General features: G+C 41.8%; 2 protein-coding genes across 2 annotated transcripts; both read right to left on the bottom strand.

Moving 5' to 3' along the window:
- Positions 1 to 1,486: 1,486 nt before the first annotated feature.
- LOC106485882 (thiamine transporter 2-like) lies at positions 1,487 to 11,125 on the bottom strand. Its single transcript, XM_067301899.1, has 5 exons — positions 10,976 to 11,125; positions 8,183 to 8,999; positions 5,760 to 5,952; positions 4,727 to 4,868; positions 1,487 to 3,486 (listed from the first exon to the last, which is right to left on the bottom strand). Exons 1-5 carry the CDS (start codon positions 11,123 to 11,125, stop codon positions 3,364 to 3,366), a joined length of 1,425 nt encoding a protein of 474 aa, XP_067158000.1. The 3' UTR covers positions 1,487 to 3,363.
- A 3,766-nt stretch (positions 11,126 to 14,891) lies between these two features.
- On the bottom strand, positions 14,892 to 21,797 carry LOC106485857 (thiamine transporter 2-like). Its single transcript, XM_013944316.2, has 5 exons — positions 21,638 to 21,797; positions 20,527 to 21,343; positions 18,878 to 19,070; positions 17,437 to 17,578; positions 14,892 to 16,261 (listed from the first exon to the last, which is right to left on the bottom strand). The coding sequence occupies exons 1-5, from the start codon at positions 21,785 to 21,787 to the stop codon at positions 16,082 to 16,084; spliced, it is 1,482 nt and encodes a 493-aa protein (XP_013799770.1). The 5' UTR covers positions 21,788 to 21,797; the 3' UTR covers positions 14,892 to 16,081.
- Positions 21,798 to 26,551: the final 4,754 nt, after the last annotated feature.

Below are 26,551 nucleotides of genomic sequence, written 5' to 3'. Positions count from 1 at the left end.
TTGCGTGGCACTTATTTCTGTACAGTAACATTTTATTGGGTTAAAATGTACATATCGTGACTCTCATACACATGAGTTATCTAAAGCCATATGCTCTAAGGTGAGCTAAGCTGAAAATTTCCACATGCTTAATCTTGGATATGTTTCATGTTTCTTTTGGTGTCCTTGTGGTTAAACCTGCTGGTCTGGCTCAAGTGAAGTGACCTAATTAATGGTGAAACGTTTAAGTGAACTTGGATTATTTTGATAGATCAGCTGTTTAATGAAGGACACTGGAAGCACTGAGGAGGGTAGTAACTTGAGGGGAAAGCGTTAGCTGGGATAGATGCGTAATTATGGGCAGCTAATGTCAGTCTTTAAACATGACTTAGCTGTGGTCAGAACAGTTTGTGTGACAGCAGGTACTAGTGCTCTTTGTATTAAAAATGCATAGATATCAGTAAGACCTTCCATGGAATATTAAATTCTTTGATTCTTTTTTGATTTACTAGAATGTTTTCTATTATACTAGAATGGAGTTTGTAGAGTAAAAATGTCTGGCTTCTCTAGCCTGTAATAGGAACATTGCAAGAAGTATATAGTAACTCTCTGTATCAAAATAGGTGATGATAGGCATAAACTCGGAGACAGCTTGGCTTAAGTTCAAGTCTGCTACTGGCACAAAGCAAACAAATGTAAATATCTCATGACTACATAGTCTGTAAACTTAAAATAACGTTTCTGATCTGCTGAAGAGTGATGTTCTGACTGTTTTCAAGATAACAGGAATGAATAAGATCAGGTGATTTTAGATGAATTTTGAGAAAAGGATATACAAGCCAATTTGAGACAAACAGGAGAATTCTTGAAGGTAAGAAATTTCACTTGTAATATTGACTACTTGAATATTTGATCTGTTTATTTCCAGGGGACCTGAAAGATGTGATCACTGCTTGTAAAACTATTATTTATTTATTTATTTATGCCTGTTTTGTCACTTCTGTTGCCTGCCTATGGGGACTAGGAATTTCTGTAGCTTACCTTTTTCTGAAATATTGGAGAGCCCACAAAGCTGGGGACAGACTGGTTGTATAACAAGTTGCTTATAGTAGTATTCCTCACTTAAATGTCTGCTCTGTCCTGTTAACACATTTGAAGTTAAAATGGTTGTTGTCAGATTTGGAGTCTGATTTTTCTCTCCCTTTTGACAAGGGCTGCTGGCTGGCTGGGGGTTTACTTCCCGAGAGGCTTTGGGAAATTCACTAAACAATTCCCCTGCGACTGAGGGTTTCCAGGATCTTAGTGGTGCCCTTGGTCTCACCACTCTCTTTAGTATGGTATGAATAGCTGTAGTTCTGCTCTGTTGACCTTACCTGTTTTGGGATAATGACATGTTAGTGGAGTAACGAGTGGGAAAGGAAGAATTCAGAAGGATTTGTGGAACCCTTCAGCATACTTACTGCAGGGAACTGGACCAAATTACCCAGGTGTCTCACCAATGAGAGCAGAACAGCCCTCTGGAAGGGGAACAGTCCTGTACTCCCATCATGTGAATTGATGCAAAGGCCTTGGAGAGCGCAGTCTGCTGAAGTTGTTCTGATCCAAACGAAGCTGAGTGCTGCTGAAGGACACTGAGCAGAAACTGACACCGTTGCTGTTTGGTTGGTTGAATTTTTTTAATGATAGCTGTATTTACAAAATGAATTCTTGTCATAGAAACCTCTGTAGTTAGTTACTCACACAATTGCTCATGTAATTGGCATAGTTACCAAAAAGCCATACTTCCATTAGCTTTTCAGTATCCTCTTCTGCTTTACCATCACAGCATTTAACTTTGTAATTTCAGCTCCCTTGTGCAGATATTAATTTGGAGAGCTTCTACATTATTTCTTTTAATCCTAATATATTAATTCTTACATGTGTAAGATACAGCATGAAATACATCATGAAACTGTTCCAAAAAGGCAGATGTGATGCCTGGGTACTATCATTCTAAATTATTTAACTTGAATGATTGCATAATTTCCAGGTACTGCAAAGAATCAAATACTGAGGCAAGAGTTTAATTTAAAAGGGACCAAATCTAGTTGGAATTACTGAAAGAGGAGAACTGTAAATAGGATGCAGATAACTTGATCTCTTGCAGGGAAAACTTCTTGGGACATAAAAGTAAGCTCAGACAATCTTTAAAATTGTTTTTAAAGAAATCTATCATTTTGACTTTCTTGTGAGCTGAACAGGGGGAAGTATCAGTTACTTTCACTCATGGCAAATTTGTACATAGTGGTAAAGGAATACAATGGAATTAGCTGTCTCTAAAGTGTACATTGTCAAACATGGTTAAGAGAGACATCCGTTAATTAACTTCAATTACATCTAAATTAAAAAGTGTTCCTATTTAACTAAGACTGCCTTATGTAGAAATTGAAATGCCTCCCCATGTGTGTTGGGGTTTTTTTTGTTTGTTTGTTTTTAAAAAAGGTGTTTAGGGTTGTGTTTTGCTTCCAAAGATCAGTATGTGTGGGTCGTAGAAGTTGTCAGACATAATGTATATGCTGAGTCTCTAAACTAATCACTCTTTATCGAGACAGGCGCTTAAAGGGAAGTTAGTGTGCTACATTCACGCATCTTGAATTTACAGCAAAATTTTCACTGCGTCAGTAGCAGTTTGTCTGTCTCTAATGATGCGTATTCTTAAAGTCCTGTGATTCTAGATTTGAGGGCTGTATTATCTATGTGGAATCTGAGCTGACTGCTGCTTGGTCATCAGTGAGAATAAACTAAAATGGCAGTATTGTTATACTATATGGTATTGCAGTAATCAATTTTTTAATTTACAGAAGTAGCAACTCTAGAAAAGTGGTTTACTGCTATCTATGGTAACTTGCTTTTAAAATGCATGTCACAACTTACAGGTGAGAAGAGCGTAAGCCTTGAAGTTTTCTGTGGGAAGCTTTCATGAAGGTCATTTTGCTGCTGTGGGGTAACTGCTTTATTAGAAATGTGTGAAGGTGTTAACGTGAGAGTAAAACTGCCTTCAGTTGAAATCCTTGACAGAAGTGAAAGTTCAAAGGTGTTGTGAGGCTCAGGCCTCTGAATGCGCTTGCCTCTTACTGTGCTCATTGAGCACTAATGTAAGTTTTGATGTCAGGCCTCTATCATTAAATTGGAGTTGAAATAGAAGCTTGTTTGAGGTTGGGATTAGAACTACTGGGGAAGATGGAGCGGGGGGGAAAGCAAAGCTCTTTATGCTCAAGGCATGTAAACAGCCTGTTTCACCACTGACCAGTCCTGCTTGATCAGGCATTACGGTTCCCCTAATTCATTGCTCAGGTGATGCAGCCTTCTGCACTGTTGCTTGCAACCATCTTTTCTTCCCCCCCTTTAATGATCAATACTTTCACCAGCCACACTGATATTTCTGCATTTGATGGAGATAATGGTGTATATGCTTCTGATCAGGAAAATCCCAGCTATGACTGTAAAGTAGCTGCCATAAATGAGAAACTGGGAAATGGGGTGGGGAGGAGGAGGAGGGGGAGGAAGAAACAAGAACTGTTTTGTTTTTTCTTAGTTAAAAACTTCTGGGGTGTCCCTACACTGCCTTCTTCCCTTCCCTGCCACCCGCTCCCCAGAATGATCCTGTGGTGTACAAAACTCAAGAAGTCTGGCTGCCTGACTCAATCCCTTAGGAAGTCTGCTGCTGCAAAAGCAGGGAGAGAGAATATGCTTTGCTACTTCCCCTCCCCACCCCAAAGGCAGGAGGGCAGCTGCCCTGCACTATCTGGCTCTTTCTTTTTTTTTTTTCTTCTTTTTTCTTTTATAGTGTTGTCAAATCTCTTCCCTGATCAAAATTTCCCTAAAACTAATCTTGTTCAGGCTGGTTTTTGATGGGTTGTAAAATAATACTGAGATTATCTCTTATGTTCCTGTGAAACATGAAACTCTAAATAGATGTGCTCCTGTCTTCCATATTATAGCATGCTCTGCTGAGTTATTCTCACTATGTAAAGTCTAGCTTGGTGAGCAGCTGCTTTCTTTAAAAATTCTCTAGTGTTTGTCACTGGGTAGCTTATCTTTATCAGTTTTCTTAATAAAGTCCAATTAGGTGTGACAGTTCTAAAAATTCAACTTTGTGCTTTGAACATCCCTTGACATAGTATGGGCATAATGAGAGTAAAGATTTTCATCTTTGCCAAACAAATCTAGGCTTCTGACCGCCCGAACGTTAATATTGTTGAAAGTGATCATGCACCTTACTGATCATGCTGAAAAGATGAAAGCTTGAACTTGGACCTCATTCAATATACACATTTAAACTAATTCTGAAAGCTGCCTGGGAATCATGAGACTTGTATTTTCAGAATTAAAGTACACATGAAACTACATAAATTAGAACAACCCTTGTAATGAAGATACTTGGATTACCTTTTAGTTTGCTTCCCAGTTCTGTTTAGGGTATTTTGACAAATTTGTGAATAGTAAGCCTTTAAATAAAAGGAAACTGAATAATAGGGAGTGGTTCTTTCCCTTTTGCTATACGAAAAATTTTTTAAAGTAATAGCAGACATGCAAAACTGATAGGACTAAAGGACAAGTAGGTTATAGTGGCTACTGTCAGTTCACTTTAAATGAACCTGTTTGGGAGTAAGTAACTGTGCTAAGCTAGCCCATTAGCTAATACCCTCCCAACCCTTGTTTGGAGGAGAGTAAGGGACTGGGGAGTGGTGTGAATAACGGAGCTTACCTGAGTGCTGATATCCAGTCCCAGACCTTTTGAATCTACTACAACAACAGTTAAAATTGTCTGAATCACCAGTGCAACAAAGTTGTTGAACCCAAACATCAATGCATAACGCTCCATGCTTAGATTGACAGCGATCTGAAACCTAAAAATGAATGTACAGATTAACTTAAGCTGTAGAGAACATGAATGCTTGCAGTTTACTTCTGTGAGAAAGTTTGGGTATGATTTCATGTGCACATTGGAATCTTCATAGGATGAAGAATTTCCTCTCAGTTGTAGCCATTAGTGTGGGGTTATTTTTCTTTCCTTCCCTCAACAGCTTCAATTTGGAAGAAATCTGTTTCTTGGTTTTGCCACTTTAGCCACATATATCCTGCTTATCTTTTTTCTCTTTCTTTTTTTTTTCTTTGAGTGGATATTTCTGCTATATGACTGATAATGAACAGACTTGCCTAGAAGTTTGTTTTGTGGTTTGCTTATCTCTTTTGATATCTCTATATACCCTGACTGTGGAAGGAACTGATTTTCAGGTTGTTGCATTTGTATGTAATCCTAGATCCTTCTGTAATTCCTGTTTTAAATGGAGACTTCTAAAGATGCTTAAGAGGTCTCCAGTCACTTAGAGAATTACATATTCAACTTTTTTTGAACTGTATCTTCTGAAGAAGCATGTTTCACTTTGCTTAATCTACTTGTGTGATACTGTCTTAATGGTGTGAAATGCAGTAAACTAAGAACATTCAGAAATGAAGACTTGCATATGTTCATTTGATGTTTAGCAAAGATTTATACATAGATCACTGAACAGCTAAACACAGAATTTAATTCAATTAAGCCATTGTAATGGTTAGGTCCTGTACTCTTAAGCATAGTTTTATATAAGCTAGGAATAACAATGTGTTGCTGTCACAACCTATTCAAACTCTTATTTCAAGGGAAACACTCATTAAAATTTTCATGAATATAAAGTATGAAATGAAATTTACTGATTTGAATTGGAACAATGAATTGAACAATGGTGGGTTATACTTACGTTGCTATTGTTATAAGGAGCATATAGCATGCCTTAAAAGCAAGGTAACCAGCATAGCATGCCCAGATATTGTCGGTAAAGTACATCAGAAATAGAGAACCAGCATCCATTGCAGAGAAAATTCCCAAAGCCAGTTCTCCAGAAAGGTCCCAATTTAGTTTGACATATCCAACTACCATGGATGTTGCTGAACCTAAAAATTAAAAATAACAATTAAAACTGCAAAACGCTATCATCCTTCAAGAGCCATGGCATAAATAAGTGAATGGATCATGCCAGGATCTCTTGAGACTCTTTTTTCAGGCCACAATGGGCTTTGATAATGGTGTGGCTTATTTTCTATTAAGTTCTGGAAGTCTTGGGTTTCCCTTGTTTATGGAGCTTTCACATACTGAGTTACTCAGTGCCTCATGCCTAAGGCTGGAGGCAGCAGTGCGCTGCCTATTGTAGTGTTACTCCATTTTGACAAATATGAGTAAAGAGAGGAAAAACCCCACCAGGTATTTTTTGCTAAAAAGTGCATAATTGAGATTAATTCCTTTGTGTAAAGACCTTCATGAAATGAAAATCTGTTGTACTCCTTCTTACTTTTATGGGAATTTTTTTTAAGGAAATTGTAGCTTTGCTTTCCGGTAGATAATCTTATGGACTGCATTTGCCAACTCTTTTCTGACCATCAGATAGTAAAAACCCTTATTTGAATGTAATATGGTATAACTTAAACTCCAGTGCCTTAATTTGTATCTCAAAAATAATGCTGAAGTTTACTTTTCTCCACATGTCAGTTCTGGAAGAAAGGACCTTTACAGTAGTAGAAGGTGTCCAGTTATATGTGTCCTTTCTGTTCCTTTTGCACAGAGGCTCTTGCATGTTTCTGAAAGCTTTGAAACACAATATCCTGAGGTTTAGGAGCTTAGAAGGAAAGAGAAGTCTGGTTCCTGCATGTTATACGGCACTGTGAGTCATCAGACTCCTCCAAGCTGTTCCCGGGGGGGGCAGACGAGTACTAGCTACCCAGATGTTCTTGGGCAGGCTGGAGTGCATTAGTGCAGAGCTGGACTCTTTGCTGGTTGCAGGTGCTCTACAGCAGAATTCAAAAGTCAAAGTAGGCCTGCCCCCTTGGTCCCATCACTGCTGTAACCAAGAGGTTCCTAGTAATACAAGTGCTGTCCATACGCTGAAATATTATTCAAGTGCCAGAGGGCTTAAAAGCTCAAAAAGCCCCCCTGCTCAAATGAGTAATTTTAGAAGTTTTGGGGTATCTTCAGTAAAATGCATTTCATGCTGCTTACAGGGAGGAAGAGTGGACTGCTGGTTCCCTGTAGAAATGGGAGAGAGCTGCTGGTGCAAAGGAGGATGTGGAGCTGTGGAAATGTGAGCTTGAAAATGAGGCTCCGTTGGTGCTGCACAGCTATTTAAATGAAGAAGTGATACTTTGAAGTGGCTGTAAAGCAGAAGGCATGCAGGTAAAGGAGGAGGCTGTTCAGGTGGATCATGTAATTGTAATGAAGGAAATCTCAGAATTGGAGAATAGCTGAGGTTGGAAGATCTCTCTCGGATATCATCTGATCCAACTCCCCCCCCACACACACACTCAAAGCAGGTCAGCTGGAGCAGGTTGCCCATGAGTGTGTCCAGTTGGGTCTTGATTATCTCTAAGGATGGAGACTCTACAACCTCTCCTGGCAACCTGCTCCAGTGTTTGATCATCCTTACAACAAAAAAAGCTTTTTCATATGTTTAAGTGGAATATCTCATGTTTAAGATTGTGTCCATTGCCTCTTGTCCTGTCACTGAGCATCACCAAGAAGGCTCTGTCTCAGCCTTCTTTTACTCCGTCCCTGCCACATCAGGTATTTATACAGTGATAAAATCCCCTCTGAGCTTTCTTATCTTGAGGCTAAACAATCCCAGATCTCTCTCTCCTTGTATGTCACATCCAGAGGTAAAATTTTTGATCGAGACATGGATGATGATTTTAATCCATGCTCTAAACAGATTATCTAGAGCAGTTTCTCTGTTAATATGCTGCCTTTTAAATCTTAAGCCACCTGATTTATGCATATTTGGGGGAGGAGTAGGCAAAGTGATATTGCACAGGTGTTTCAGCCACTTGGGATTGAATTCATGGTCTAAGCAGAGTTGTGAACGTGAACTCACTACTTCTTAGTGGAATGAGGAACTTGTAAGAAATAGGGTATTTTTATATAAATATAAAACCTTCTTCTAGATTATCATACAACTTACGTGGAGTCCTAGAAAATAACATACTTTGCACACTATTTGTAGGGGGTTACATGTTGGAGGCTGCTGTGGCTTGGTCCTTGACTTTCTTGGGGAAATAAACAGAAAAGCACCAAAGACATTACTAAAGAGTGCCATCAGGGTATGACAGATTTAGAAGTAGGTGCTAATGTTCTTACCTAAAAAAGTTGCTATTGCTTCAACAGCTCCATTATACACTGCAGAGCTGTGAGAGGGGGCTCTGAAGTCCCACAGCACTTGGATATAATTCAGAACCTGGTTAAAGCCTGCTGTGGCCAGAGCCCACCACAGGGACCAGTAAAGAAGTTTCCTAGAGCTATAGCACTCCCTTAAGTCCTTGCTCAGCTGCACCAGCACCCTGAGTGCATGATTCTGGGGCTGAGGTTGGCCAGCTGGCTGCTCAGGTGTTGGTCTTGTGTCAGCTGATGCAGGGTCTGTGTCCTCCTGGCAGCCGCAGGGCTTGTTGGGGCTGAATGTAGCCACAACTTTATCTGGCCCTTGGAGAGTTTCTGCAGCATCCTTCCTGTGGAAGAACATGCTTCTTTGGGGCATTGGGAGGAAAAACGAGCACACAAATGCTAAGGCCAGGGAAGCCAAAGTAATGGCATTGAGGTAGAAGTAGGAGACGTGGGCCAAGGAAACCAGAAGCTGCCCCAGCACTGCAGCCACGGTGGCTGCCACAAGGGTGATGCTGCGGCAGTAGCTGGTCACTTTCTGGTAGTGCTCGGTGCTGACGACGCTGTAGATGTAGGCGTAATAGGCAACCTCGGTGGCTGTCACCATGCCGTAGAAGAACTCCACCACCTGCATGGCCACCACTCCATGTGCGAAGAGGAGCAAGAGCCATGTGATGATGAAGCTGATGCCCTGCAGGATGATGATGGGCTTGTAGCGTGCGTAGTCTGTAATCAAGAAGACTGGAAAAAGGAGTGCAAGATAGGAGTATGTCCAAACTGGGAAAACCTGGTTTGTCACCTAGAAGGTAAAAGAGGAAATCTCTGTTATTTTTGGAGCTTGTGATGATAATATTGGAACAAAAGGAGTTCTGGTGACAGGAAACCTTGATCTGTGTGTTTAGATTGCTGTAAAGTGTACAACTGCAAATGTATTCCTTTAGTAGGCAAAGGGAAATGCTGCAAGACTAACATTACATAAACGTGCAAACTTGCTTAAAATAAAACCAATTCCAATACAAGTAAAGGCCTGTGAAGGAAGCAGATTTCTGATACCTAGCTTTTTGAAGTGTTGTAACAGCTTTTGTGTCAGAGCAAAGGTCTAACACCAAATCCTATTCCCAGCCATAGCTGAAAATAAATGCCTATTTAGCTTTTCCTCATGTATAAGTCATTCTATACCTCTGATCATCTCTGCCTTTTGGTAGAAATAGGGGAAAAAAAAAATCGCAGCCTTCTTATCATGGGGGATTTGGATCTGCACATAGCAAGAGCGTAGCTCTTACTGCTAGAAATACCTTATGAGTTATTCTCAAATTTTGTGCATGAGAAGTAGATACAAGTCCTTGATGGAACAGTATTTGAATAAGTTTCAGTTGGCCTTAAGTACATAGGTGCTCTGAAGAGGAAGTCTGTTTTTCTAGAATCTGATCTGCAGTCAGCTTGAATGGTGCTAGGTACTAGTCTCTGCTAAAACTCAGTGTTTGCCTGGACAGCTTTGACTACAGCTGGGGCAGGGGTACGTATTTTGTTAAATACAGTCGTAGACAAAGTTCATCTGGTGATGTGAAGATGGCTGTTTTGGGGAGGTCTTAACCAGCAATTGCTGGACCTGCTAGGGTATTAGTTTGTGATCACTTGCTCTCTGGCTTAAGTGATTGGACTTAAGTGGAATTGTTTCAAATGTTGAGAAAAGAGCTGGATTTCTTTCTCCCTTTTTTTTTGTTTTTGTTTTACTCTTTCTGAACTAGCACTGAAGTGAGTTGAATGATGCAGGCTCACTACATCTTTCTGGGCAAATTCTCTTGTTTCTGTGCTTTAATTAGGATTTTTTTTAATAGCTTGACTAAAACTTGTGGAATTTGTGCAATCGGAAGGATAAGTTGGCTGAAAAAGGCAGTATCTGCACTGTCCTTATTTTTGAGGTGAGCATTGTTGCCGAGATCTGAATTAAGGCATCCTATCCAGATATCTGCATGTTGCATATGAGAGAGAAAAATCCCTTTTTGGTAAAGTTGTGAAGAGAGGAAAAAAAAAAGCCACGGATACCTTTTTCAGAAGAAACCTTAGGTTCATGCTATGCTAGTGGATTGTTTCAATATTTGCCAGTGTAAATCCAGAATGACTGTTCTTTGTGTTAGCTGTATGTGGCTGTACCAGGCTTGTTTTCTAATTATACCATTAGTACTGTGACTCAGCTACTTGTTAACTTAGTCCCCTTTTGCTACAACATGTACTCCTGAAGCAGCCAGCAGTTAATACAGGAGTAGAGCAAGGAAACTTGCAATGTATGCTTTTGTCAAAAATTTTTTTTGTGCGAATGTGACTTGTACAGGCTAATTAATGCATAGAACAGTCTTGTAATACAGGTAATAATCTAACAGCTCAGAAGGGAAAAGTCTATGTAGCTTTCTTGCTATTTCCCATCACTGCTTCACTGTCATTGTAATCAATTCCACAATAAGCATAAATAAATCTTAGTATTGCTGCTCTTCAATTCTGGAGAGGGAGAGGGACTAGGTGACCTGACTTTGCTGAAAGTATCCATTTCCCAAACAACAGCTGAGTTGGTTTCAGAGCCCTAAGAATGTAGAGACTTTCAAATTTTGACCCTCTGCAAAAGGGGAGGATCCTTTTTCTTTGCCAGGAGAATCTTAAATATGATTCTCTAAATAAAGTATGCCTGTATTTCTGAGTATTTTATCTCCTGTTCAGTTGTTGCTGTATGGTTTAATGCTTTAAATATTCCAATTATTGCTTTAGAGAGTAGTTACATACCTCCTCGATCGTTAGTTTTTTGTCTGGTCCAGTTAGGTAAGGAGTGAGAAAAGATTCCGATGGCCTCATTGTGGAGAAAAATCCATTTGCGCAGAGGATCAGTGTGGGATAAATCCAGCTGCTGCTGATGGCTTCCTTGCAGCAATCCATAACCTAACTGAAAAAGAGAGTGAAGTAGTGAACAAAACAGGAATTTATAAAGGTGCTCCCTACAGTGGGTAAAGATTCATTTGTAAAGTTGCACGTTAACTAACCCTACTTCCACTAATGTTTCTCTTGCCATACTTCCAGTAATCACAGATACAGCTTGTAAATGAACAACCTGGATCAAAGTACATAGGTGGTGTTGAATTCCAATCTTTGTATCACCTATCAAGGGTTGTTCTTAATGTCTGTCAAGGGTTATTCTTAAATGGCATACTTAGAGTTGAGTGGATGTGTTTTATTGAAAGAATGAAGCTCCATTACAGTCTCATTTCGGGATGAATGGGTTTGCAAACTGCTTGAAGCTCGTCATCAGCAGGCTGGAGGGGGCTTTGAATTGCCCTCTGGGAACCAAGTGGAACAATGAGAAGTGCAAGTCTGTTCGCAGAGAGCAAGAGCCGCCAGCCAGGTGCCCATTGTGAGCTGGGTTTCTTCAAAATACTTTAATACTCATCATATTTGTTATGCTTTGGTCACCTGAGTGGGCAAATAAAGATGCAGAAACAATTTGCTCTTTGGATTTGCTCATTGTAGCTGCTTAGACTTAGAAAAGAGGGATCTTGACTTCACTTTTGAAAATGATGATCAAAAGGGAAAGAATGGGACTTGTTTGTTTACTGTAGATGGCAGTAAAAAAGTCTAAAAAGATTTTTTTTTTTTTTAAACTTATTATACTGGTTTTCACATTAGAAAGTCAGTTCTGCTGTTCCTGGGAAAACAAGTGAAACACGAATATCCTCAAGTATATGGGAGAGAAAACAAAGAAACTACTGAGAGGCTGGAATCAAGCTGATGGAAGCTGGGTTTTTTTTAACTATTCAATTCCACTTTATAGCAAGCACTTTAGATAAAATGTCTCTATATAGCACTGTAAGAGATTATATTTATTAAAACTTGCTGTTTGCTCTATATTATTAAGACAGTATTTCTACAACCTTATCAGAAAAAGGCCAACCCTAGCCTTGAATTTGATTTTAAATGATCACCTCTGGTTATCATCTTTTATAAATCATTGTTTCTACGTATATAGAAAAAAAGTGTTATCTTTTAACTCTTTAAATCTGCTTTGAATCTTTTGATAGCCATTACATCTTTTGAAAATGAAAATATATTAAAACCCAGATGAGTAAGCAATGGCATCAACATAAATCTTGCATCCCTTCCAAATGCACTCAGCAAGCGAGAGTAATAGATTAACTGTCAAAGTTGTGGCTATGGTGCCATCCATTTGCTATGGATCCATGTGCAGTCTCCTCCTAGGATGACTTTCTGTCATGTAGAAATTAGAAACCGGCCCTCATGATCTCAGATAGTAAGAAATTTCTAGGTCTTTTTAAAAATGACTTGGGAAATGAGATTGATAAAAATGTTGACAGCATTTTTAAAAAAAAGAAAGAAATATTCATGATAACTCTTGCTCGCAAAACTTGTCTTGAAGATTGCCGGGGATGCCTTTTCCTTCTAAGGTTTTGTCTGCAAACTGAGTTCTAATTTGAAGAGAGAGCTTTAAGACTTGCAATAGCTAATGACTCATAAAAGCTGACATGACAAAAATGCAATCACTTGTATTTTTGTGTTATTGGATACCTTTAAATACTCTGGCCTGCAGTTCACCCATAGGACACAGCACATGTTGGGAGGCTTAGGCTGACGTTGGCGGCATGTGACTCTGTGTGTAGCTCAGTGACCTCCAGGCTCGCTGGGTTTCTTCTGACGGTACTGGCATTGCTGGGGGGTAGGGAAATAGGGCATGGATTACCATGTACTGTTAGTTGGCCAGAAGTTATTTCTATGTGTGGACCAGTCTGTACTTCTCTCTGTGGTAAATAGACAAAACTATAAGAAGCTTCTAATAAAAAAATCAAAAAATGAACTTCAGAAATGCCTGAGTGCATTAGAGGAGGGTGCTGAAATCTGTTCTCAGGGAGGCTGTAGGACATGTGGTCCTGCAGGGGAGCAGCCAGTGTGGCCCTGGCATGGGGTGCCAGCACCCAGCGTGGCTCTGCCTTGGACAGAGCTGAGGCATGTTTTTACAGCTACAGAAACGTTTTGCACCACCCCTAAGTGTAGCGCTTTGGACAGGCGCTTGTTCGGAGAACCCAGGCTTGTCTCTGCCTCCATGTTTCATGCTCTTTGTTTACAAATGGCTTTGGAGAAAGGAGAAAAGGACCTGTGGTGAAGGTGCTGCTGGGTAGGTCTGCTGGCCTCCTGGACGAAGGCTGCTGTCTAGTATTTCTTTGGTAACCCACTTAGTGCTTCATTCATACCTGCTTGCTTTGAATACAGAGATGTAACTCGCTGCCTTGTCAGCCTTATTGACTTGCTGGATCGTATCCTCAAGGAAGACTCGTGCCCCAAAACATCAGTGTTTCGAAGGCAGCCTAGTAACAGTTAGTGTTGTACTTCCATGGGGTTGTAGCTATGGGAGTGATGTGTTCAGTTCTGGGGTCTTGCATTGACCTGAAATTCTTCAGCTTGCCAGGGAGACAGACAAGCACTTACTATTACAGGCTACTGAAAGGCAGGGAGGATTTATTCAGTGTTTCCCTTTCCTGAGGTCCAGAGAGTCCCTGTTCTAACCTTGCTCACAACCTGCCAAGCCTCGAGTATCTCATCTTCAGAGTGTGTGAGCACATAGGTAGATGGATGTGTGCATCTTACTGTTCTGGGGTGAACTCTGTAATCGACTGCTGGGTTAACACAAATTTGAAGCTGAGAACGCAGGAGAACGTGAGGCCTTACCTTTCTGCTGCAGCTGTGTCCTCCTTTGCCCCGTTCTCCCTAATGCTAGCAGCTCTTCCCTCTTCTCCCTCCCCACCATGCTCCCCCAAACTCCCAATCCCAGTATCTTCTTTTTGGAAATTTGAGAAAATAGAAATCCAGATATATTTGGTTTAAAAATCTTGTCCATTTCCTGAAGATAGTTCTCTACAGCTGAAAACTAAATATGTTGTTGCTGCTTGGTTCATTTGCCTTTTAGTGGCATCCCTAATACATGTAAAGCTGTGAGCTCTGACCAGTTCGGAACAGAAGAACTTTTACCATTATTTGTGTTTTCCTAGCTCCTATCCTGAAGCTCACTACTGTTGTTAATTTTTTTTTGTAATGGCAAAAAAATTCACATGTTGCTAATTCCTTGCCTTTGCCAGATGCTACCTGGAGAGGAATATTTATGCTAACTTTCTGCACCAAAGGCAGTTTGAGATCATGGAGCTGGAAACACTGAGTTCCTTTTTTTTTTTTTTTTTTCTTTTAAACATAAATTCCAGTTAACTACCAGTTCCAGGACCCATACTTTGTTATTTAACCAAATGTCTCAGAAGAAGATTCCCCCCCCCTCCGGAAAAAAAGGGGGGGGAAGCAGGGTGGGAGTGGAAGAAAACAGTCCTTGCTCTATTGATCTCTGTTCCAGTTTGTTAAGGCAGGAATGTCATGCCTTTAGTTCTGCAGTAACAAAAGATCCATACAATGCACAGTATTAAACAAAAAGCCTAGAAATGAGCTGGCTTCATGTGATCAAGTCCCACTGATTCTTATGATTTAAAACAAATTGCTTCACTTCTGCTTAGTCCCACCTCTGGGCAGTTTTCCTAGTTGCAGTATGTGACAATTGTATGAAGAGCACAAATGATAGCTTGTGTCTCTACAGTAAAAATATTCTGTAAATGCTAAGTTTTTTCTATTTTTATTATTTAGAATGTAGTCACTGGAAGCTGGAAACAAACCGCAGTACAGAAATAACTTTAACATATGGATATATTTTATATTGAATTAGGCATTCACCATGCAAGCTCATGTATAAAGTCTCTTCTGTTCTCCTGGACTCACTTTCCTTTGTGCTGGACTAAGTTAGTTATAGGTCTTGAAGCCTCTTAATAAATTCTGAGATGCTGACCCTGCCAAATCCTTGGCTGAGATCAGTGGACCTTCCCTTCTTACTTGGCACTCAAAAGTACACATGATGCTAGCTTTTTGTTTCTGTTCTCAATCTTCTTGGCTATCCCTGATAGTCTGGAACGTTCCTGTGCAGAATCGGCCGGATTCCTTCACAACGCACTTTGCTGGTCTTACTACTCAATCCCTTTTTCTTCTTTTTTTTCTTCCCTTGTTTTTCCTCCCTCCTTGTGTTGAAACAGAAAGATGCTTGGTCCTGAATGTAATTTAACTGGAAGCACAAAGGATGTGAGTGGGCTTCTTTCATTTCTGTTCTGATTATGAAATTTTTACTTTTCTGGGTTGACATTGCTATGGATTCAGCACAGTGTTCAGGTTGCAGCTTTCAAACGTCAGCCAACGACTGCGGCTTAGCTGTGTTTCAGTGAACCTTTTCAGCTTTACCCTGCAAGCCCTTTACTCTGCGAGTCTTTCTAAACCACTGCATGCAATGTGGGCTTTTAAGTTAGAGGAGAGGAGTTGGTCACTGTATCAGCTGTAGTTAGATAGGAAAGAATATCATGCTGCAAATGACACCGTCAACCTCAGTTTAGAGCAAGGTATGTGCAAAGGGGGGAATAGACCCTTTGCCCGCCTGCATGAGCAAATCCGCATGGAAGTGGCTTGCCAGCACTGTATAAAAGAGTTGGAGCAAGCAAGGCAAGGTGAACTCTGTTTTTTGCAGTCATGGCACAGTGGGATGCCAAGGTTGCTTTGTGTTTGTAGATAAGTTATTGCTGTTACATTATTTATAGGCAAGCAAATAAGAATCTAAAGCAATCTCCTCCTGGCACAGAGCCATTATGATAACCTCTTTCTTAGCTGACGTACGTTGCGATGAAGTGCTGTAATGACTCAGTACAACTCTTCAGGGCTATGTTGTACATTTTTCTTGTACTGCTGTTTCCGGCATGCTGCAGTAGGAACTCTTCTCCCACGAGGGCTTGGCTGGGTGAGCCTGCCTGCCTGTCACAGCCGTGTTGTATAGACAGCTACAGTCTGCTGTTTTGATTTGTGTTCAGCAAGGCTCAGAGGCTCTTTGCAGAATCTCAGTATTTTCCTTTTGCATTTGATTGAGACAAGCACGCAAATGCTTCTGAGCAAGAAAATCCCAGCTATGACTGCAAAGTAGCTGCCATAAATTAAAAACTGGAGGGAGAGGGGAGAGGCAGAAGAATTAATGAAAAACACATGTTATGGAAGCACTGCTTTTTCTGCAGACAAAAGACCTTCTGCTACTGTGTCTACCTATGTCCTGGCTCAGTTTCTCTATGTACAAGTTTTTGCTTGGAGCAAAATCTTAGCCTTTTCAGCAAACAGCAGATCTTTGAGGGATGAAGAACTGCCATGTTGCTTCTAATCCTTATTCCTCTTATTAAATGTCAGAGGAATAGGGGTAGGAACAGAATTTTTTCTCTTTTTCCCCCCCCCCCCACTATTGCTAAATGTAGAAGTAGCTTCCTTACCAGCATGTCCATTACCCATGTAGTCATGAATAATGCAAGTAAAGAGTCTGAGTTAGAGTCCTGATTTACTTTCACTTGCACTTTTTAGTAGTGTCACCACACTGGCTTCAGTAAGTATACCGTGAATTTGTATCGGTGTTTCCAACAACAGTAGCAAACCTATTTATGAAGTCCCATACACATTTCTGGCCTTAATTGTGAACCTTGTTAACTTGTGCCTTCTGCATGCAGAATGTCTGAATAGCTTTAGTTTTCTTCACATCCATGGCAGCAGGGACGTGTCCTAGCTGAGATACCATTTGAGAAAATGTAGAAGTTGGTCAAGTTCCAGTGACTCCAACAAGAGTAGAACTGGGCTGACTGAAGTTAGAGCCCCCAAACTACAGGCAGAAAGACTCTATTGTTCACACTGGGATGCAGATCAGCTTTGCTCCTGAGCTGGAATAAGAAGGCAGGTGTCCTTGTCACTTGAACTGAAATAATTCAGTAATTCAGGCTGTCTTTTATGGTCCTGAACTTCCCTGAAACCATGTGATCATGTTGATTCTGTGTCTGAAAACCAGCCTGACTTTTTGGGCAGAGAGGACGTTAATGAGGGTCCTATTAACTAGCAAAGACTGCCCTAACTAACCAGGCACTGTTTTCTCTAAAAATTCATAGACCAGCATAAATAATCCTAAATGCTATATTGAAAGGCAAGAGGGAAGAATGATAACTCACATAAGGGAAAAGCAAGATGCCTGGTTTTCTGCAGAAGAAAGAAGAAATGAAATTGTCCTTTGGAATTGCAATTTTTTTGGTGAATTTTTAAAGATGTACTGGCTAAGCGGTAATGGGAAGTAAGTTAAGAGCACTTACCTGAGTCACTATGTCCAGTCCCAGACCTTTTGAATCCACTACAACTACTGTAAGAATGGTCTGAATCACCAGCGCAAGGAAGTTGTTGAACCCAAACATCAATGCATAGCGCTCCATGCTCAGATTGACAGCGATCTGGAACCTGAGGCGAGACTGTCAGGTCAGTTATGCCGACACCTTAACACAGGGTGGAAAGCTGTCACTCTCCATTTAATTGGAAAAGAGAAACAATTCATACAGATGACACGTGTCCTTGCGGACAGGGTAAATGGTGCTTCATTTGTTTGCTTGGTCTAAACAATGACTAACTTGGGTGTATTTTAACGCTGTTGCACTTGTCTGTGTTGTTTTCCAAACCACGTTATTGGGTGATCTGCTTTATCCAGTAGGATATCAGATCTCTATAATTTTCTTTTTTACCCTCTTTACCTTCAGACCATGCCAGTCCCAGGCACATGATCTAGCTGCTGGCCTGTTGTTCCAGTCTGGACTCTCATAACCCTTAGCGATTCTGGTAGGGCTTCTTCTGAGTGCTTGAACACTGCTTCACTTGGCAGTCTTGTTTAAAACTTAGTAATGCCACAAATTGTCTTGAGAGGTTCAAGTTGGACATAAGGGGGAAAATAAAAATTCCCCTAGGGAAACTGCAACACTGGGCCAGGTTTCCCAGACATGCTGCAGAGCCTCCCTGGTTGGAGGCTTTCAAGACATGGCTAGACAAAACCATGCCCTGATGTGGTGTTGGTAAGAGTTCTGCCCTGGCTGGGATGTGGGACCCTTAATGGGTTTCTTCTAACCAGCTTTTCTGTAATAAAGTAATAAAGCTCTTGATACTTATCAACAGAATGGCTTGATGTGATAAGAGATCTTAGATAAGTTTAAATGTTATATATGTTCTCTTCTAATGTTTATGCGTATAATCATTAATGATAATGTGATGTAAACAGTCATGTGGGGAACACTCTAGGCCAAACCTTTTCCTGGGATCCCACCACTCATAGCTTGCTAACAAGTACATTAACACGATGGTCTAGACATAAAGGGATGTTAAATGATGGTTTTCTAGGCCTGCTTTTCCAAGATGGTGGTAGTGTTGCTCTTGTTCATTTTGCATCTTCCATGCCAGGATATGTGTACCAGGAAAACTGTTTACATGTTTTGATGTTAGCATTGCCTTTAGTGATAAAGCTACCTTATACCTTGCTTAATTTCTGCCTAGGCAAACGTTCAATGTCCTTGTAATAGTTTTTCTTTTATGGTTGTTTAGAAGGATGAACCTGACTACTGACTAGATGTTTAAATGTCACTGTCTTTAAGCAGTTGTTATGTCTAGCATTAGATCACCTACCTCTGAGTAAAAGGAGGGATGCCCAAAGTAAACTTAAAAATATATTGTTACTATTCTGCGCATAATGGTAGCACTGTAAGGGTTTATACTTACGTTGCTATTGTTATAAGGAGCATATAGCATGCCTTGAAAATGAGGTAGCCGGCATAACATGCCCAGATGCTAGCGGTAAAGCACATGAGAAGTAGACAACCAGCATCCATTGTGGAGAAGATCCCCAAAGCCAGTTCTCCAAAAAGGTCCCAGTTCACTTTCACATATCCCACTGCTAAAGATGTTACTGCACCTAGGAAAAGAGAAAAACATACAAATGTTGTATCCATTGTACAGCCAAGTTTTGGCACCTTCATGTTTCAAAACCCAGCACGGACATTTCTGAAGTTGTGCAGATGACCAGTCACTTCTAGAGAACGGCATAAATCAAGTCCGTCTCACTCTTTTCCTGGTGACAAATCTGGTATGGTTTTATTCCACTTCATAGGATAACTGTTATGTGAAAGGAATCATTTCTTAGGTGAAAGTCAGCCATCTGTATCCAGCATGTATTCCTAGGGAGCAAATTAGGAACAGGTTTTGTTAAAGGAAGATGGAAAAATGCTTCTCTATGACAGCTAAAGAGAAAATTCTTCCAGTTTGTACTGGTTTACTTCACAGCTAATATAGTAAACTTACCATCCAGCTCAATAGTTGGGTTCTGCACAGGAACTAAGCTGCCGAAAATGGAATTTTGTGATGTATCAAGTAAATATATTCAGGGAAATGAGAAAGGATAGGCACTGATCAGCATCTGGTGGATCTGCTACAAAGACACATCTGTTGTAAAGATAAGCTATCTGACTAGCCATCTTAGGAGTCTAGAAACTTCTACACCTCCACATTGAAAATTAGGCAATTCTAAGAATTCATCAAGGAGTTGGTGTTTTTAATGCATGATTCAGGTGATCTATATTAGTTGCCTACCTTGATGAGATTACTGTTAATCATGAAGGGGAGACAGATACTTCTAAGAAAAAAATTAATCTGAATTGCCAGCTATGATGCAGACATATCCATCTGCCCCGGTTGGTCACACCCCAATGCCTTGTGCAAGTCCTCTACAGCAGCACAATCTGAATATGTGAAATACTGCCAAGTCAGGGCAATATCCTTTGCCATTACCTTTCGATAACATTACATTGTTTATAATGTGCGGACAACTACTTCAGGTGCAAAAGAGCAATGGTTAACATAATGAATTCAATCAGTACTTTTTCTGCAAACCTCAGTATCTTGGAATGACTAAAATTCTTTGCCTCAGGTCGTGCAGGAGTATTTCACTAGAGAAAGACCTTAATGAGAGGTTTATGTTCTTTTCATATGAAATGTTTATGGAAAGCTCCTCTCATCTTCGTAAGTTGATACCATTGCTATGGGAACCACAGTGATGCTTACCTGGAGGGGGAAAAAAAAAAAAAAACATGGCAAAAGAAACATTGGTGTCTCTGAATGGATTTAGCAGCTGGATGCAAGATCCATGTGACTTGCCTGCTCTTTGAGGGCTGATAGGATAAAGCTGGGTGCCCCAGTCATACAGAAAAATAGAACAGCTTGCATTTCAACTGTTTTGCACATCCAAAAGAAAACTTGAATGTACAAAACATATACTGTTTTTCTGGAATATCTGCAGTGGAATAAAACTGCTTAAAAAGAACTTTAGAAGCTGCCTTTGTGATAGATTCGTAGACACTATCTCGTTAACTTACTCAGAAAAGTTGCTATTGCTTCAACAGCTCCATTATACACTGCAGAGCTGTGAGAGGGGGCTCTGAAGTCCCACAGCACTTGGATATAATTCAGAACCTGGTTAAAGCCTGCTGTGGCCAGAGCCCACCACAGGGACCAGTAAAGAAGTTTCCTAGAGCTATAGCACTCCCTTAAGTCCTTGCTCAGCTGCACCAGCACCCTGAGTGCATGATTCTGGGGCTGAGGTTGGCCAGCTGGCTGCTCAGGTGTTGGTCTTGTGTCAGCTGATGCAGGGTCTGTGTCCTCCTGGCAGCCGCAGGGCTTGTTGGGGCTGAATGTAGCCACAACTTTATCTGGCCCTTGGAGAGTTTCTGCAGCATCCTTCCTGTGGAAGAACATGCTTCTTTGGGGCATTGGGAGGAAAAACGAGCACACAAATGCTAAGGCCAGGGAAGCCAAAGTAATGGCATTGAGGTAGAAGTAGGAGACGTGGGCCAAGGAAACCAGAAGCTGCCCCAGCACTGCAGCCACGGTGGCTGCCACAAGGGTGATGCTGCGGCAGTAGCTGGTCACTTTCTGGTAGTGCTCGGTGCTGACGACGCTGTAGATGTAGGCGTAATAGGCAACCTCGGTGGCTGTCACCATGCCGTAGAAGAACTCCACCACCTGCATGGCCACCACTCCATGTGCGAAGAGGAGCAAGAGCCATGTGATGATGAAGCTGATGCCCTGCAGGATGATGATGGGCTTGTAGCGTGCGTAGTCTGTAATCAAGAAGACTGGAAAAAGGAGTGCAAGATAGGAGTATGTCCAAACTGGGAAAACCTGGTTTGTCACCTAGAAGGTAAAAGAGGAAATCTCTGTTATTGATTTGGGGGAAGGGAGGTTAATTTGTTTGAAATGGCTTTGTAGAGGGAAATTGTTGCTATGAAAGAATTAAAATGTACAGCTACACTGATCTGAAGCACCATATGTTCAGCAGGCAACAGAATCTTAAACTTTACAAGTTCTGTTGATACATATTTTATTAATGCCACCTCCAGCAAATTGTAACCTGCAAAAGCCTCTTAATATATTTGCTTTTTGTCTTTTGGTGATCCATACAAAAGAAAATGTGTAGTAAAGCCATACCTCGTCTATGGTCAGGTTTTTGTCTGGTGCTGTTAGATAAGGGGTTAGAAAAGGTTCTGACGGCTTCATCGTGTAGAAGAATCCATAGATGCAGAGGATCAGTGTGGGAAAAATCCAATTGCTGCTTTTCTCTTGCTTCCAGCAGCCCATGACCTGTGCAGCAAAGCTGAGGAGGGAAGAAGTTATGATGGTACTTCTCATGCAAGCAGAAAGATGCTCTGATCTGACCTAATTGATCTTTATTTTGTGGTTTCTAATGCTAAAGAGCACTCTTTGCTTGGTAATGGGAAAACATTTTTCTTTATAACTTAAGTGAACAGTTTTGTGCACATCTGTCGTAGCTTCTATGTCTTCATGGATGGTGACTTGGAAGATCTTTAGTAGGGAGATGAATTATGCTGTCATTCTGCACAGGCCAAGGTGACCACAGGAAAAGCTGTCCTAGACAAAAGTCAGTGTGGACAGCTGAGTACTGAGATCCTATTTGACACTATGGCTGATCACTGCCTTGTTGAATCAGGAGTTACTAGCTCACAATTACCGATTTCCCCCTTGGCCTGTTTGTTGTGTATGGCTTTCCTGCGAGCGGAGAGATGGGAGCTAACAGCTGAGCCTAGCAGAGGTGAGTTCCTAACAACATACAGAGAGGATGTCCAGCCAGATCCTCAGCTGGAATTCATTGCCCTGGATTCATCAGAAATCCAGTTTGGATACAGGCCTGTTAGGTTTAATCTCTGAAAACAGTTTGTGGTGACTAAAGCTAATAGCTCACACTAAAATGAAATGAAGCAGATATTTTTGATCTTTTCTCCAGCTGAGGCTTATGGCATAAATTAATCCCTGGTTTAACTCTGCTGGACAGAACTCAAAGTCTGAATGGGGTGCATGCACCAGAGGAAACAGGGAGAAAGTAAGTTATACTCCATGTTCATGTTGGTAGGATGCAAAGTTACTTTAGGATGTGATATGTAAAATATAAGGCAGCAAGGGTTTTGCATCTTCTGTCATAACTTCACGCTGATATCGCAGTTGCTAACAACCTGGTGCACTAAGAAATGGATGTGGAGAAAATGGCTTATTGGTTTAAATTAAATAACTTGAGTCTTTTCATTTTGTGCATGACTTCTGAAACCAGTGACAGGATTTACAGCAGGAATGATTTTAGCTTTGTCGGTTCTGTAGTGTGAACCACTAGAGGGCAAGAGGACCTCAGCAAAGGAAATGTGCATCTGGGTGGGGTATGGGACACAGAGCGCTCAAGGAATGAGGCACTTCTGCTTCTCCTCCCTTCCCTGTTGTTGCAATAGCTTCTGCTGAGAGCACTGCTCTGGCAGTTTTGGCCCTGCCCGATCTTGCAACCTTCCCACTTAGACACCATAACATCCCCTTGCTCTCCTTTCCCGTGACGATCATTAAGGAGTTACAGCATCCTAATGCTATGCAAAAGCACGTGAATGTTTCACCTGGTACGATGAGGTTACAAGAATGGTGTCAAGAAGTGGAAAGAAGGGAAAAAAGTGTCTTTAGCACTCTAGTGAGAGAACATTCATAAGGGTTAGCTCTGTAACTGATCCAGGTGAGAATCTCACATTATGTTTGCCCCAAACTGTTTGAGGTCTTGCTGTGTTCGCTCTACCCCCACAGGCTGCGTGGAGCGAGGGCAGCAGGTCTTGCAGTGATGCGCTCTGCGCATCCTCTTAAAATGCCCTGTGTCTAGGGACGCTGGAAAGGCACGGCCTGGCTTCCAGGGCTGCTGGATACTGCAGTGCTCCCAGGGGCTCGCAGGGCGCCTCTGACGCTGGCGGTCTTCAAGGGGGCTGTGCCACTGAGCACAGTAATCTCCGTTTTGAGCTATGTACAGAAAAGCTTTAGACTCGCCCTGGCGACAGTATCCCTGCAGTCGCAGTGCATGCACTGCAGCTACGTTGTTTGGGCTTTTCCTGCTAGAAACATACCTCTCTTCTATAGACATCCTCTTTGAGGAGCCTGTGCTAGGCTGGCAGACAAATCGGGCAAGAAGTTTTCCCCTTAATTTAAGCAGTGATGCAGGCAAAACCTGCCACCGGTGCAGAGCTGAGCAGCGCCGCGAGCTGAGGGTTTGCGGGAGGTGGGTGCCGCTCGCGGCTGCCGGGCTGCGTGCTCGGCTCGCTTCGCACCCCGCACCACGGCGGCAGCAAAGGGCCCTGCGGTGGAGCCGGCTCGGCTCTGCCGGCTGCTGGTGTAGTAGCGCCTTCTAGCATTTATAACCACAAACCTCTAACAAAAAGATATATATGTTGCTGCTTCAGGGGGGAGGGATCCAACTTGCTCCCTTTCATTTACCCCTTAGGTTTAGTTTGTCTTTTATAACTTTATGAACGATTCGAGAGATGATGGGATGCCTTGGTGCCGCTCTGCAGCAAGACCTCTCCCGTTTCTCATCTCCCCCCCATCAATTCTTGGTTAATGCCAGAGCCGACAGCTCTTTTCCTGCCCAGCCTGGCCCGGTCCCCCCCAGGCCGACGCACTAGGCTGCTCTCTTTTTTCCTCCCTCTTTCCCTTGTCCCTGCAGGATTTCTGATTTCTTATGCTCAAATATAATCATACCTTATCTGCTGGGGCTCTTTCTTTTTTGCTTCCTTGGTAAAGGTCCCTTTTAACATCTCCCGTCTCTTTCTTCTGGCTGTCCTTGTATTCTAGCTACTGGACTCTATTTAGTTTGTGTGCTTTTCCTGTTCTTCTGGTGTTTCAGCCCTCTCTAATGACACCTCCTTTGAAAATATTTCCAGCTGGCTTTCTTTCAACATCCACCTTCGGCACCCTTAAAGGAACAGCCAGCTAATCCTGGCACGTTCTCACTGTGGCAGGTTCCAAAGGCAGCAGGTAAGTCAACACCAAAACCGTGGTTTGGTGCTGGACTGACACAAATGCCGTAGAGTTGATCCTTTTCCCAAAGAATTTCAGGTCTGTTTTAATGGTGTAAATGGCTTGGGACCTGCCTGTGCCCGAGACTGGTCCATATTAAGGATGGTGCAGTAGCTATACCTGGGAAATGACAGAGGCAAGGGAGAACGAAGACCAGAGTCATCAAGTTAAACAGCTTCCCCACTAAGTACGTGGGGTTTCATGCTATTCTGAGAGGTTTAAAAGGTAAAACACTGCTCCACTTCTCCTGACTGCTGTTTGTTAGCAAATTTCTCAGATCTTTTGCTTCGGCTGGTTCTCATGACCCTGCTGAAAAAAAGCAGATGGCCCTACACTCACCTTCGCGAGAGTCTGCGGGACTCAGAACAGCGAAGGATGCGAGCTGAAGTCTGCAGATTTGCGCAAACTGTACGTACCCAAGCATGAACACAGGGCGCTCTCTTTTTTTGACAACTCCCTGTCTGACAGTATATAAATCTGGAATAAGGGATATAATAATCTATAACATTTGTAAAATAAACTTAATATAAATTAAACTAATATTTATAAAATAAATGTAATATATATTTAGTAATTTAGGAATGTGGTCAATACAGTAGGAAAACAATAAATTTGCAGCTAACAGTGAAATATTCAATAATTTCTGAGGAAGCATTCTTCTTAGTCCATGAACAGTAAAAGGATAGGATGACATTAGTATGGGGAAATGCATATGAAGAAGAAGAACAGGCCAGTATTTTGCCTTCAGCTGTGGCTTCAGCAGGGACACCTTTTGCAGCTCTTCGCCTCCTACCCCTCAGCACTCGAGTTATTGGATTAGTGATGTTAGAGAGTACTTCCCTGCCTATTGCCTTTAATCACCTGCTTATAGATTTGTCTGCAAATCTGTCTAATCCTTCCTGAATTGGTGTACACTTGCATGAGCTTTTGTGCCATGTGTGAAACTAACGTGTGCAAGGGATGTAATAATTCCTCTTGGCACTTTCGCTGCCATCAGTCACTGGCTGACAATGCTTCTAGAGCTGTTTTGGTTCGTGCTCACGGCGTGTTTACTTGAACCTACTGTGATAGGAGGTGACGGCCCCTCTGAAATGATGAGGCTGTATCCTTGCACGCAATTTTGTTTTCAGGGGCTCTTGCTAAAGTACAGGGAAGTGCTGTTGAAGTGAATAGAGTTACTCTGGGTTTGTACTGACTTAAGATCAGAATCCAACCCAAATTTCTTGACACTAAAAAAACAAAACTGTTTTTCCTCTAATGTAATAATGAGAAAGAATGAGTTAAGTAACTTCCAGTTAGTGATGTTTAGGGTTTTTTTCTGCTTTCAGATCCCCTGTCTTTCATCCTCTATTAGCTCTTTCCACGCTCCTTAGGCCATCTCCTTTGTACATAAAACTTTGGCCTTTTTTTCCTGACTTGTCCAAATACCAAACAAAAGAAAGTAAGACTACGATGGCCTTATGCACTCCTTTGGTCAACTTAAGCCCTATGTCATAAGCTGCTTAAAGCCGGCCTCTGCTGCTGAATTCTGAGGGGACTGCGCTCTTTATGCTGAGCTTGAATTTAGTGCCCCCCTCTATTAATTTGTAGGTGACATCCAAATTCTGTTTGGGTTTGGTGGGGAAAGGAAGACTAAGATCTAGAGAGAAGGTGAATTTTATAGTAGTAGCCTATCCTAAAGAGTTAATATAATATAGGCTGTAATGCATCAAGGAGATGGGGAGAGTGTGGAGAGAGGAGAAGGAGAGAACAAGCCTGCAAACCTCTGCCTCTCTGGGACTTCTCCTGCCACTGCTGCCCCTTGCCCTTGGTCCTGGGGACTGTCACCTCTGGTGCCTTGCAGGGTGGCACCGTGTCCAAGAGCCTCGCGTTGGCTCTGAGGCATCTCGCAGTGGGATGCTTTGTCCAGGCTCATTCTCAAACTGGCTAGTTGGCTGCTGACTTGGGTGCTGACTTTCAGCTCCCAATCACACCTGTTTCTTGACACCTGCACTGCTCAGGAAAACAGGT

This window comes from Apteryx mantelli, chromosome 9, assembly GCF_036417845.1.
Source record: "Apteryx mantelli isolate bAptMan1 chromosome 9, bAptMan1.hap1, whole genome shotgun sequence".
NCBI classification, from domain to species: Eukaryota; Metazoa; Chordata; class Aves; order Apterygiformes; family Apterygidae; genus Apteryx; species Apteryx mantelli.
Note: the sequence above shows the minus strand (reverse complement) of the source record. Positions and strands in the feature narration are given on the sequence as shown.